Source organism: Augochlora pura, chromosome 4 (genome assembly GCF_028453695.1).
Source record: "Augochlora pura isolate Apur16 chromosome 4, APUR_v2.2.1, whole genome shotgun sequence".
Taxonomy (NCBI): Eukaryota; Metazoa; Arthropoda; class Insecta; order Hymenoptera; family Halictidae; genus Augochlora; species Augochlora pura.
The window spans coordinates 16,192,034-16,205,617 of NC_135775.1; the positions used below are offsets into that span (position 1 = coordinate 16,192,034).

At 32.5% G+C, this 13,584-nt stretch overlaps 1 protein-coding gene across 13 annotated transcripts in view; it reads right to left on the reverse strand.

Annotated features, from left to right (window-relative positions):
• LOC144469315 (dynein beta chain, ciliary-like) overlaps positions 1 to 13,584 on the reverse strand; it is a 51,306-nt gene that overhangs the window by 19,734 nt on the left and 17,988 nt on the right. For 11 of the 13 annotated variants that reach the window (XM_078179423.1, XM_078179432.1, XM_078179427.1 and 8 more), the window contains 12 exons: positions 13,276 to 13,442; positions 11,913 to 12,325; positions 10,337 to 10,607; positions 9,659 to 9,921; positions 8,725 to 9,035; positions 8,059 to 8,174; positions 7,223 to 7,434; positions 6,382 to 6,585; positions 5,692 to 5,763; positions 5,262 to 5,477; positions 4,606 to 4,843; positions 300 to 492 (listed from right to left, as the gene is read on the reverse strand). In XM_078179423.1, the coding sequence (XP_078035549.1) occupies positions 300 to 492; positions 4,606 to 4,843; positions 5,262 to 5,477; positions 5,692 to 5,763; positions 6,382 to 6,585; positions 7,223 to 7,434; positions 8,059 to 8,174; positions 8,725 to 9,035; positions 9,659 to 9,921; positions 10,337 to 10,607; positions 11,913 to 12,325; positions 13,276 to 13,442 (2,676 nt within the window). The remainder of the gene's footprint in view (positions 1 to 299; positions 493 to 4,605; positions 4,844 to 5,261; positions 5,478 to 5,691; positions 5,764 to 6,381; positions 6,586 to 7,222; positions 7,435 to 8,058; positions 8,175 to 8,724; positions 9,036 to 9,658; positions 9,922 to 10,336; positions 10,608 to 11,912; positions 12,326 to 13,275; positions 13,443 to 13,584) is intronic. The other 2 variants (XM_078179424.1, XM_078179433.1) reach the window with 2 other exon arrangements.

Sequence of the window (13,584 nt, forward strand, 5' to 3'; positions counted from 1 at the left end):
ATCTACAAATGTTAGTATTGCTATAAATACAATTTATATCGCAGAATTTTATATTTCAGCTTGTCATTTTTGCCATAGATGCATAAAAGTCAGCAGTCTAGTAATGAGTTAAGAAAAATTAATAATGCTCCTTACATTATGAAGTATTTGTTTAAAATGAATTATAGTACAAAGGAAAAAGAAAATATAAACAGAACTATGAATAATATAATCGAAAACATAGTAAATCAAATCGAAAGATTTGATTGCATGTTTATTTTAGAAGAAGCTAACATCAAAGTAAAGGAAGCAACAATTACCAGAAGTGGTGTAGTAATTAAGAGGCACGTTAGCAATGCTGTAATCATCGGGAAGGGAGCCCAATTTCTCAGCAACGATTACGCTTTTCCCCGAACCAGCTGCACCTATCAACATCACTGGTACTTTTTTCTTAATGAGTATGTCCAGGAAAAAGTGTAGGTATGACGTATCCCCGGTCGGTACGAGAGTGGACTGTGGAACGAAAGTCTGTTTTTTAAAAGGTTAAAAGTTCACGGGAATGTTCATAAAATGTTAAAGCGACTGATGATATATCAGTTTACGTATTACATAAAATACCGCTCATGTACAAAACGTTAAGAAAATAATTTGGGCTTGATTTTCTACACCATTTTGTTCATAAAGATACTATATTGAATTGTTATTTCAACCTTAAAAAAAAAAAATAATAAAGATTGTAAGAATTACAATTAATACTGATATGCCTTAGCTACTCTCGACACACTATATACATATAATATGATGACTCAGAATCGATGTCATCTGGTTAATTGGCAATGAATAATATTTACAGCAGAATTTGCTTTAATGAACAATTTTAAAGTTAACTATTAACATTTAGTTGAACGTATTTCTGTTACATACAAATAAAATAAAAAACTACAAACTCTTTTTCATGGCGAAAAACTAATTCAGTTTTATAATATAAAGGATATAGATAAATAAATAAAATAATATTTCACTTAACAGATTAATAATAATATTTGCTTATTATTGATAGTCTAATATAATAGACTAACATAAATATGATAATAGATTAATAGAATAATAAAATTCTTTCAATCTTTGCAGTATTTTATATTTTATTTATTCATTTCTTCATAAATGTATATAATCTACAGCCCCATTATTAAAAAGTATGGTCTGAAACGAATAAGAGCGGTAGAATAACAAATGATAGAATAGTGCTCTGGTTAACACGGTTTTATTGTTAATATTATCCATCCAAAATATTCAACCTTTTAACTGGATTTAAGTACCATTGAAAACTGTTTTAGATAAATTATTTAATTGTGAGTTTTATCTTAACGTAACAGAAGTAAATGTCATTCATATTTAACAGAGTTTTCTTAAAATATAAATGACTATGTTCATATTAATTCCCTCAGAAAGTGCTATCACAAGCAATGTTGCGAAGTGTTCATTTTGATGTAAAAGAATCAAATAATATCTATATTTAGTGGATTACGTCCGAAGTGTTCGTAAGAAGACACGACATCATAGTGCAAGAGAGGTTAACGGAAGCAGATTAATTCTTGCTAATATGCGGCAACTAAAAGCGGAAGACATACGAGATGATTCCTGGGAAAACCTATCTGCCGCTCACGCGATCATAGTCCGTGGAATGAGCAGGTCAGGGTGCGAAAGTCCTTGCATCGGAATTCAAGGAACTGTTCGGAGGACCGAATATGGCAGATGCGTGGGTTTACGATACACAGATATTTGTTATCGAGATGCTGGAAAAATTACGAATTCTAAGGATCCGAGGTCAAAGGACAGATCAAAAGTATTCGAAGTCTGAATAACAGGAACTGAATATCACTGTTATAAGCTCGGGGATTCACTGGAATCGTAATGACTATACTGCAGATTTTATGCACTCTTGATAAAACTGTCTAGGTCAAAACCAAAAGCCGGAGAAACAGGAAAAGAATTTGAGAATATTTTTATGTTATGTATAACTTATCAAAATCATTGAAAGAGGAAAGACATTTTTATATGAATTGCGTATCTCATAATTAAGTTAGACAGTTTTTATTTTGCACAAAGATCCGACGTTTAGTGATGACGATGTAGGAGGATGTGTATCAAGGCGGAAGTTTCAAAGCAATTAAAGATTTTTTCTCGTATTATTTTCTTAATTTTTATCTCATCGTTATGTAGCTTCATGTTTATTTCTGGTTACAAACGATTGGTGTATTTAACCCCTTGCCGTACTCCGACGAGTATAACTCGTAATAGAGACATTTAATAAACCTGTTGAGTACGAACGTTGTTCTGATTTTTGAAATTGGAATGAAATTCTCTTGTCGTACCACTGCTATTTAAGCATTCAAGTAAATGTAGGCTTGTAATAAATATAATTTTCATCTTCTTCCGAGTTATCCTTACAATCGAAAATCAATCATCGTGACTGTGAAGACAATGGTTTGACAAGGGGTTAACGAAGTGTTTAAGCGATGCATGTATGTGAAATTGCTATTCTTCATCTTACATTATCTTAGTGAGAATGCGAATAGGAAATTAGTCTGTGCTTTGTTTTTATATTTTTATCTTATACAGGATATGAAGCATTTTTTTCCTTACGCATTTTCTTGTATCATTAATAACAACTTAGGTTATCTGCTTGAAGGATAAATAAAATAAATAATGTTCTACAAAGTCATTCTTTTTAAGTTATTGTGGTTGTGTGATAGTTACTTTCTATAATAATAAATGAGATTGTAGTGTATCGGTATCGTGATATAATATTTAAAATCAGATCCAATTTATTATGACCTAAACCATACATATTCATTCTTGACTAGGTAAGAAATCTCTTGTCAAGGTCATACTGCGTTGCATAATGAATTCATTAAAATTGAATTAAACGTACAATTAATAATCCAAAGTAAAATGCGCTACTTAAAATTATTGTTCGAAAATTGACGATAGTGAGTTACAATGTTCTAATTAATAATACATGCAATACAAAAATAAGTCATTACAATTGACTCCACATTAACTACTTGTAGCAATACTTTATAAATGAAAACGAATTTTTAGATGCAGTGTATTCTAAATTTTGATTCTAACTTGAACAAACTTTAATGCAGAGAAATAAAACAATAAAAAAATTATAACGAATGTTTATTGATAATAGTAGAAAGTCAAAGTCAAAGAGAAATACGAAATTTTGTTCGAGAGAAAATATTACCGCGGCAATCTTGTTGAAAAATGAATATCAAATTGAGAATAAGGACTGTACTAGTAACATGTAGATTACATTAGTATATACATGTATGTCCATACGTGTGCACGTATATGGGCATGCGGTGGAACGAGAAAGTTGGTGGGGAAAAGAGCGTGGGAGCGAGCAACGAACTTGGAGAAAGCGAAAGTTTTGTAAGATGAGACAGAAATGCTTTAAGGTGAACCAAATGAAGCGTATAAAGTCGGCAAGATTTTAGAAAATGAAGGAAAAAGATTGAAATGGAAATGCCTTACATGTAAGACGGTTGCAAGTTATATAACTTCGCCTTATAGCGAAATGTCTTGAAAGTAAGTAGCACTTCTAGGATGGAGCACATAATTAGACGGAATAACATCTGACAAGAAAAATCGTTGAACGAATCCAACAAAATATTGTAAGTTTTCAAGTCGAAATTACCTCTTTTCAATTTTTAAACATTTTTATCCTACATTTCCTCGTTTCATTTTGATGAACAAGTGAACCAACTCTGATACTAATTTTAGAGTTTCTGGCAAATTATGTATAAACAATACTGATTTATAATCGGACGACAAGGTTCGGGTCCATTTGGATGTAATGTACCAAAATTTGTATTCAACTATCTAGGCTCTGAAAATTAATTGTTGCACACATTTCACTGGGGTAAAGCTATCGCGTTTAATAGGTGTAGGGAAAACCGATGATGGTTGGAACAAGTTACATATCTCAAATTATATAAGAGATATTATTACACGATACAGATATATAATGTAAACTGACACTTGGAACACACTCGTCTATCATACTTAGGTAAATAGAAAATATACATCTGCATAATGAAGAAAATAGCTTTTCGATACCTAGAATGCTGATGCTAATTCGATGATAAATTCTATGCTAATTTTGATGCTAATTCCTTACTGCATCAAAATTGTGATGTAAGAGCTCCTTCTTGTTTGAAATCTCTAATTTCATGTATCATAAAAAAATACTGATAGCTCCTTTATATTAAAAAGCATATTATAAATAATGATTCATAATTGAAGCTTGAAGGTGCAGTCAGGGACCAAGTAAGGCATTAATTTTCTTCATCCTATAATCTAAATAAGTACCTATACTTGTTAGGTTATTTAATTTTAAAATTGCTATAAGTTAATATTACAATCAAGCGTTTAGATTACCTAGTACAAAAATTAGAAAAGCCAATATAAAAGCATAAGGAGATAAGGTTATGAACCTTATGGCACAATGTTGCGGTTGTAATGACTGGGCACATGAAGAATGCCTTGCTGCGTTACAATAATTACAGTTATTTTACGTAACTATGTACTTTCAGAAAAATTGTTCAAACCAACCTGTAGGGGTATATCAGCATCTAACTCGAAAGGTTTCACTTTTTCGGTCCATGGTAGAAGTTTCTTTGTCTCGTCCTCGATGAAATAATTAAATATGTTTCCACCGGGTGGAAATTTGACCGTTTTAAATTCAACTTGCCACCATTTATTGAATTCATTTCGCCAGTCAACCAACTGATCTTGGAACGTCGCGGATCCAAATGCCCAAATGCAAGCGAACACAAAGTACAATTCGTGCCTATGTCATAGTCATAGAACATGAAAGAAGATTAGTTTCGTTAGATTATGAAATTAACTTCTTGACAAACGCGGAACGAAAACTAAACAATACGTTTTGTTAACTCGTTTAAAATCGGTTAATGTTGTTGAATCGACATTCCGATGAAAAGGAATCCTAGCGTTTGAAGTTTTAACCTGTGGAAAGGGTTGATCGACGATTGTACGAAATCTGTAGATTTTTACATTTTTCAATAAGCATAGCACGTCAAAAAGTTTATCCATTTCGATGTTAAAATTCTCGTTCCAAGTTTAGATAAAAAAAAGTAAAAAGAACGTAACTGTTTATATTCTTCTTGTTATTCCAAACAATTAAAAAATTTGATAAAAATTTATCTGCATATTTTCCGGTAAACTATAGTTATAAATTTTGTTCGTACCATTCTTTCGGACAGTCCGGTGGCACGCTCTCCGGTGTCAGAAAACAATCTAACAAATTGCAAAGCATTTCCACGTGACAAATGTCTGGTAAGGGGGTGATTTTTTTAAATCTGTTCTTCATCACTTCTACCAGCGGCGGGACATATTTGTCGAATAATATCGTCAGATTTGCCCTTTCGGAAGCTTCTCTCGTTTCTATCCAGCTAATCGCGAATCTACGTTAATTGTAAAACGTTCACCATTAATACATATATGTGATAGTATATTATAATACAAGTGAACTCGAAAGAATGTATAGTTTTGAGTTGACAAATGCTATGGTTTTTTAAAAAATACTAGGGTCATCTCTTAATAATATACTTGGATTTGCAACAAATGTTAATTCATAAATGATGATTTTATTAAAGTAATAAACAATTAATTACTCACGGGTACCAACCGATATCTTGGGGATTTATATAAAGAATTCCGGCTCTGGACACCGTGGCTGGCGTAGCTGTTCTGTATAAACAAACAAGAACTTTAACAAAACGAGAAAATTAATTTAACTTCTTTCATTATAATGAGTCAAACTCGCGATGAATATTTCAAGCATAATATACGAAATAAAAATATTATTTGCGTCTTTGAAATCGAAACAAAATTTGTTTCTCTCATTATCAAAATCTAGGAGAATGATTAAGTACGAAGTAGTGTTAATCAACGTAGCAGTGAAAGAAATCATAGTGCAATGGGTGGTTCTCTCAAAAGATTTGACACGAACATTTTCAGTTCTATTTTATACAAAAATGTGAAACTACATATACATACGATTTTGTTATCAGGTTTTACAATTTTTTAAATGCAAATAAATTAAAATTAAAATTTGCAAAATTATGTTTGATTAATTGAACCGTTCATTTTGAAACTGGCCTAAGTCCATTTATTTTAAGATTCAATATTGAAGAATTTTGCGCTTTAATAAATCAAAAAATATTGCTGACTGATAACATGGTGGTATGGTTTTTTTTCTAAGGATTATTGCGTTCCAGAAACTTTGCTAATATGAAATTATATATAACGCAAAAATTATAACAGTTTATCGATTGGTAAAATGAGAAGAAGAAGAAGAATTGTTACCGTAGATTAGAGATTTCAAAGAGAAGTCTCATATGTGGCGTTAATGCGATTCGTTCGTTACTAGCTAACGTTAATACTTTATTGTCGTCCATAACAGTATTTAATGATTCGATCCACATGGGATCTATGTCACCATCAAAAATGATCCATTTTGGATCGTTTCCAGTCATGTTTGCTTGATCTCTCATTATCACTGAAAACAATCTGGAAATAATGATAGAACGATTAACCATCTAATTTCTTTCAGTGAACACTATACACAAGTGTGAGTTATATTCACGCTGCTAAAGAGATCAATAGGAATATGATTTCTATATTTCCCAAATCTGAATTTTAAATAATATACCGAAAATTTTTTTAAAGGGAACAATATTATCGCACACTGATATATGGTAGAACTTCTCTTATCCGAACGTCTATTTTCGTAATATCCTGACACTAAAACATTCCACCATCTAAGAATTTCATTCACGTTTTCTACTAGCTGATAATTAGATTGTGGATTTTACTGAATTTATAGCAAAAACATGTATGTGAAATATAAAACTATGAATAAAAAAATTTAAATAATTGACATGATTAAACTGAGAAATATAGTTTGATCTTACACTAAACATCGAAACAATTTATTTTGCACGAAGATCCACGGTTTAGTGATATCGTATCTAAATAATACAATAATTAGATAATAAAACGTTGAATATCAGAATATTCTAAAAATAAATGTTAGGATATGACGGTCTCTACTGCAGTTTTAAAAGTTCATCGAAAAATGTATTGACAATAACGAATCATAAATAAATGTTCGTAATTGTTTAACCAAGTTTAGAAAGTGCCGAACCCGTCTTTCCATTCTCGTGTAGCCGGATTAATAATTCCAAACAATTCGTCGTTGGTTACGGCTTTCGGATTCAGGTCGTTGTAATACGGTTTCAATTTCTGATTGAAATAAGTTCGATTCAACGTTTTCCAAACTTCCGTCTTCCCGGTCCCAGCGAAACCGACAATGAAAACAGAATGTCGAACGTGAAGCAGTTCTTCCAATTGAACCACCTAATTTGTAAAGTGGAGCTTTAGTTTTTATTCGTAGCATTCGCGCTACGAACTGTATACACAAACATAAAGAAAACAAAAGGATTACGCACGGGTTAATAATTTAACTTAAACTTTTACGTTTTTAAATTAGCGTAAAATTTTATACTTCAAAATTAACGTAATCTTTATTTATTTAACATTACAACCAAGGTTTCGTTTTATTCAGAGCTTGCAAGATAACGACAATTGATAAATATTGTATAAAAAGATATTTTTTAAAAATTAGATAAATTGATAGACTAAATTAAAATTAAATGTGATATAGAGTGTTTAAAAGATGATTACACTAAAATATTTTAGAAAACAAAGTAATATAAATCTTTTTATAAAAAATTAGGTTGGTAGTTTTAGTAAAATTTATACAAAAGTGCAATTTCGATAGAAGGCTATACAAATTTTAATATATAAGAATTTTAAATTAGAATAGTTTAAAATAATGAATTAATATAAATTATTCTATAATAATTTGAATTAAGTTTCGTTACTCAAAAGTATCAGTTTGATGGAAAGATTCAGTGAAACTAACGAATCAAATACGTAGTGAAACTAGGGTTAACAAATCGGCTGTTACAGCCGTCTTACTTTTAGTATGAACCCATCCTCCGGCTGCAATTTCAAATCGACAGCTGACTCTTTGACCGTTAGCTCGAATTCTAAATCCCTTTTCCGGGGTACGTCCAAAGCAGGAAATAAATCACCTAGAAAGTCGATAATAAAGAAGCAAGTATCCTTTGCGGGAGTTCCATGTACTAGAATAACATGAGGCAGACATTTCTACTGGAACTGCGAACAGCCCACGGTTAATTTCATTTTATTTAACGCTAGGACTATGGAACGAGTAAAACTGACATGTTTAATAAATCCAATCTTGTAGCGATGAATAATCCTTGTTTAAATCGTTTCTTTTTGTTATAATAAAGAATTTAGTGCTTTGAATGTAATTAATGACTATATTGCGGATCTCTGTGGCAAGTAAAAATTCTTTAAGTTAATTTTAAAGCAGACGAAAATGTCTCTTTTCTTTAATGACTGACATTGTTAACGAGGATATCAGTCTAAATTAAACTATGAGTTGATCATTAAATTATCGTATTCCAAGATGTATTTTACAATTATTTGAAATGTTTGAAATAAATAATATTTCAAATAACGTTGTCTCAAAAGTGATCACAGGCATGCAAATAATTATGAAATAGAATAATACAATACTTCAAAGAATATTTCAAAACAATTGCAAGATACACTTACCGATAAGTCCCATGAAAACGGGCACATCGTCCGTCACGATTTTCGGAATATTGAAGTCTCTGAGAGCTCTCATCAGCACTTGATCTTCGGGTCTTTGAGGATCGTCTCTCTTTAATTTCCCAGCAACGACCAAGACCGACTTAATCGCCCTTAAACCCCAATCGTAATGGTCTTGCTTCGACAACAATTCCCGACAAAGCTGATACAGTGTTATGAATTTTCTTGCTAATAACCGGGCTTCTTGGAAACCTTCCGCCACTAACATGATTTCGCAGATCAAGTCGAAATCCGGAACCACCATCGCGCAAGGTCTGTAGAGAAAATTATTGTTATCTTTATATTACTTTATTATTATATTATTATTACTTCACCTTATATTATTATTAACAATATAGTTATCTTTTTATTATCAGCTGTAAGTATTTTTCTTAGTCTTCAATGAAATTATTATACAAATAACGATCACTAGCCTTTTACATAATTATCATTCGCCAGTTTGTCAAAAATAAGGTGAAATATGTGAAACGTAAACATTTATGAATAGTTAAAGGTTGCATTTGCATATTTAAATTTTTAAGAATACCAGAAGAAATTCGTGTTATCCATGGGGTGATCGATACCATACGTCTTTACAGAATTTAGTGTTCGACTGGTTTTAATAATATATCATAATAAAATACCATAGGAAAATAATGTTATTTACGAGAATATCTGGCATATATGTTTATAGAATTTTGTGTTTCAGTAGCCTTTTAAAATTTAAAATATAAATAATATGTTATTGAAGGTGGCTGAGTTATATGGAACACCCTGTATATTCTAGTAAGCAGTTTATTGTTTCATCGAGTTCCAGTTTTTTCTCAAAAATTTGCAACATTTGAAAGGCACGTGAAAGATGTAATTTTATGCAATCGCAAGAATAAATATATAATACCGGAACAAGGTTTTCAAGTTTTCTGGCAATTCTGTTCGTCCAGCATATCCTGGATTCATCGTGATGAACATGCCAACGGTCGGGATAAGATTCAATTCTTCTCCAAAGAATAGAAACGTTGATTTACCACTTTTTATTCCATCTAAGACCGATTTCACCTGTACAGCAACTACAGAAAGTACTTCCACGGAAATGCGGTTAAATTCATCGAAACAACCCCACGCTCCGACCTGAGCAAGGCCCTTATAAATATTTCCGCAGGACTGCAAAGGTATAACAAACGAAGTCGTTGATTTGTGAATTACTGTCAGATTACTGAAAATAACCCCTTTAAAAATAAAGTGCTTTAATTTTATGAAATTGTCGAGGTGTGCTAATCAAAATGTTGAGGACAAAGGAGTGCAATCGTAGAGAAAGGAATTATTTGTAATTCTCATTCGCAGCTGTAATTTGTAATCAAAAATTGAAATCGTTTAATCAAGGGGTTTTTCGAACAATTTCTTTTACATTCCGTGATTAACAACTCGAACATAAATAATGAATTTGTTCTTGTTATTCGGTTACGTTTTGAAATAACTGTTCGTTTGGTCCCTGATTAAAACACCCTTAAATTAATGTAATCGTTGCAAGTAAACGAATACTGTCTTCAACGTTTCTCTCAAAATTTTATAATTTCACCTTGTAATCCATTTGCTCGGAACAATTGAACACGTACACCATCTGGCCGAGTGCTCGTCCTAAATCTTTGGTGGTTTCTGTTTTCCCTGTTCCCGCAGGGCCAGCCGGCGCCCCGCCCATTACAAGATGCAACGACTGCGTCAACGTGATGTAACATCTGTCGGTTAGCGGCGTTATTACCAATCGGGGAACGTTTCCCAAATATTCGTGACTGTATCGAAACGTTGCGTCGCATATATCAGCGAAACAGTCGTGTGCCTTATCGTCCCATCTGTAAATTATTCGACCGAAAATTACTGTAAGTGGAAGCATCCGCAGAGCTGTTAGCTGGGTTTTATAAGTGTCAGCAATTTGTAACGTACAATTTAAGCAAGTAATTGAATGATAATAAATAAATACAGATTAAATGTACAGCGTCGTTCTGGTTGTTACGCTCCATGCAGTATGTTTTAACAGCAGGAAATGCGAGACGCGGAGGTACGTAACATACCGTATCTCACGTTAGACTGGCATTAATTATCGTAACCACCCAATACATATCTGTACGGAGGAACGTACAGTCGGCAACAAAACTTCATGCTTTTGCTAACTTTTAAATATCGAAAACAATATTATCATTTCACGTTGTACAAGCTCTGGAAGGATCGAAAATTATTGTAGAAACGATTATTACGAGCTTAGTAATTAACAATCGTCGCGATCAATTTTGTGAAGTTTTGTACGTTTTTTCCGATAGTATGGTAAAATTTACGTTTTTCATTTGTTTGTGCTCGTAGATACATACAAGCAATGAATGGCTCTTTTCAGAATTTGTCTTTTTCTCCATAGAAAATTTTAATTGTTATCTTAATTTCATATAGATGCTATTTTGCAAGAATGACGATGACTGAATTTATTTAGATCTTTATTCACTTGTTCTATAATGTCTGCTCAAATTAAGAAATTCATTCAATCGTTTACCATGAAGGAATCCTTACAATATGAACAATCTTAAAATGAACATTTGAAATCAACTAGTTTTAAGCTCGGTAAGGCGAGGAAACTTTTAAATTACCAAACTATTGGATTGGGGAATAAGTTCGTAGCGTTTTTACATTTTCTTTCATTTTACAACGATTTGTTGCTGTTTGACAAAGTGAATAATATTCATTCGATAGAGCTATTTCTGCTCTACAAAACTGTGCTAATCGTCTTCTTGAGTCATTTAATCTGTTATTACTTTTGAGGCTATAGCGACACACGGTCGGCGACCATAATAACTATTCGAGCTGTCCGCTTGCAGATTCCAAGAGTTTGGCGAAAAAAAACGTTCCTTGACGTTTGCAAGGACGGAAATTACATTATTCCTTTATTTATTTATTACATTCACCTAATAAAAAAAATAAATTATAAATAATAAATAATGGATTAATTTATTGTTACAACTATTAACACGGTTTTGTAGAGCAGAATCAGCTCTATCGAATGAATATTATACACTTTGTCAAACAGCAACAAATTGTTGTAAAATAAAAGAAAATATAAAAACGCTACGAACTTATTCCCCAACCCCATATATCACTTAATCTTCCCACACCTATGTCTGAGTTGTGATTGCCATTGGAAGCTGGACGAATTTTCCGCCTTCATCGTGATCATCTTCCCGACGACGTCCCTAGCGTGCACGTCGATGGTGCAGATAGTCATTATTTTCATTCTGTCGCTCGGATCCAAATCTCCGCAGAGTATCGTAATCAGAGCATTAAGTTGGTTGATCTGCTTCCGCTGATAATCTTTGAACGCATTTTCGAAACCCTCCTCGAGTCTCATGAAGGCCATGTTCACTTCGGTTGTCCACCATATTTGGCTTCCAGTGAGCGCCGGTTGAGCCAAGTGATCAAATATCCATTGTTCTCTCGGTTTTTCGTCGTAGTTACCCACTGCTTGGGACATGTGATGGCGGACGGTTCTCTTCATGGCATCTGTCACGTTGTTTAACCAGTTTTCCACCTGGAACGTTAAATCATTTTTCAGAAACAAATCATTCGGAAGCTTGTGCTACAGTATGTATTTTTATATTTTCGTGGAATTCTTACACAGGGTGTCCCAAAAATGTCTAACAATCTGGAAATGAGAGATACCATTTTTGGGACATCTTGTATTCTTATATTCTTATGGAACATTAAATTACTTTTCAAGAACAAATTATTTAGAAGCTTGTATTACAGTATTCTCTCCATAATTGTCCTATTCGGGATTCGTTGAGTGACAGTTACGGTGGAGGAACTACTGTTTCGCCGTAGAGGATAGGGATTAAATTCAATGAAATTTAAAGAATGTTAAAAATTAATATTTCTAATTTTTTATTTTTTATCGATGAAACTTTAACCATCGTGTTCGTCTTGTTTTCTTGCTTAAAATAACACCAAGCGCGATATGATAACAATTACGGTTACTTGTGTAATAAACTGGCGTTTGAAATCTGAATTGTTTGTTACACAAGTAATTGTAATCATGATTATATCGTGTTCGAGTGCCCAGCTAAGATAGAATTTTGTCGGTTATGGTAGAGATCTTATTAACAGTTACGAAGAGGATACTATGTTGTTATTATTTGTTTCTATTTAATTTTATCGTGGACCTTGCCTTTTGCTTTGGATGGCTACCAGTTACTCTTATTCATTTAAACGAGAATATATAGTATTTGTATATACTGCTTGTAATGTATAATGTCTTTTTTCTATACAGGGTGAGTCACGAAAAACAGAACATACATTGTTGCATAAGAGTCGCAAAAGTGAAAGCAAACCGTTCAAAAGAGCCATGATATGTTATCAACATATTTTCTATTCAATGTCCTTTCGAAAGTGATATTATTGGCATCATGGCAGAAACATTTTTGATAATCTTCTCGGACAATGATTTCTTGAACCCGTGAAATTAATATTTAACAGAATTACCTTTCCACTGCAATCACAAGGCCCATGAATCGGCATATGTTCGCCGTCTTTAGCAACCATTACTAAAGCAGTCTTCGTCGGTTTACCACCGTCCATTTTCCATGATAAATTTGCAATAGAATCGTATAATTTTGACAAGTGCCTGCACACCAGTTCGGGGTTGTTACCTAGAAACATAAAGAATTCCTCAGCCGTGAAATATTTATTCATGGACAGAGAATTTGTAACCATTTCTTTCTTTTAAAAGGCGAAACAATTGCAACGATTTCCTTTTTAAAATTACTAATAAAGTAATAAATGATAGATAAA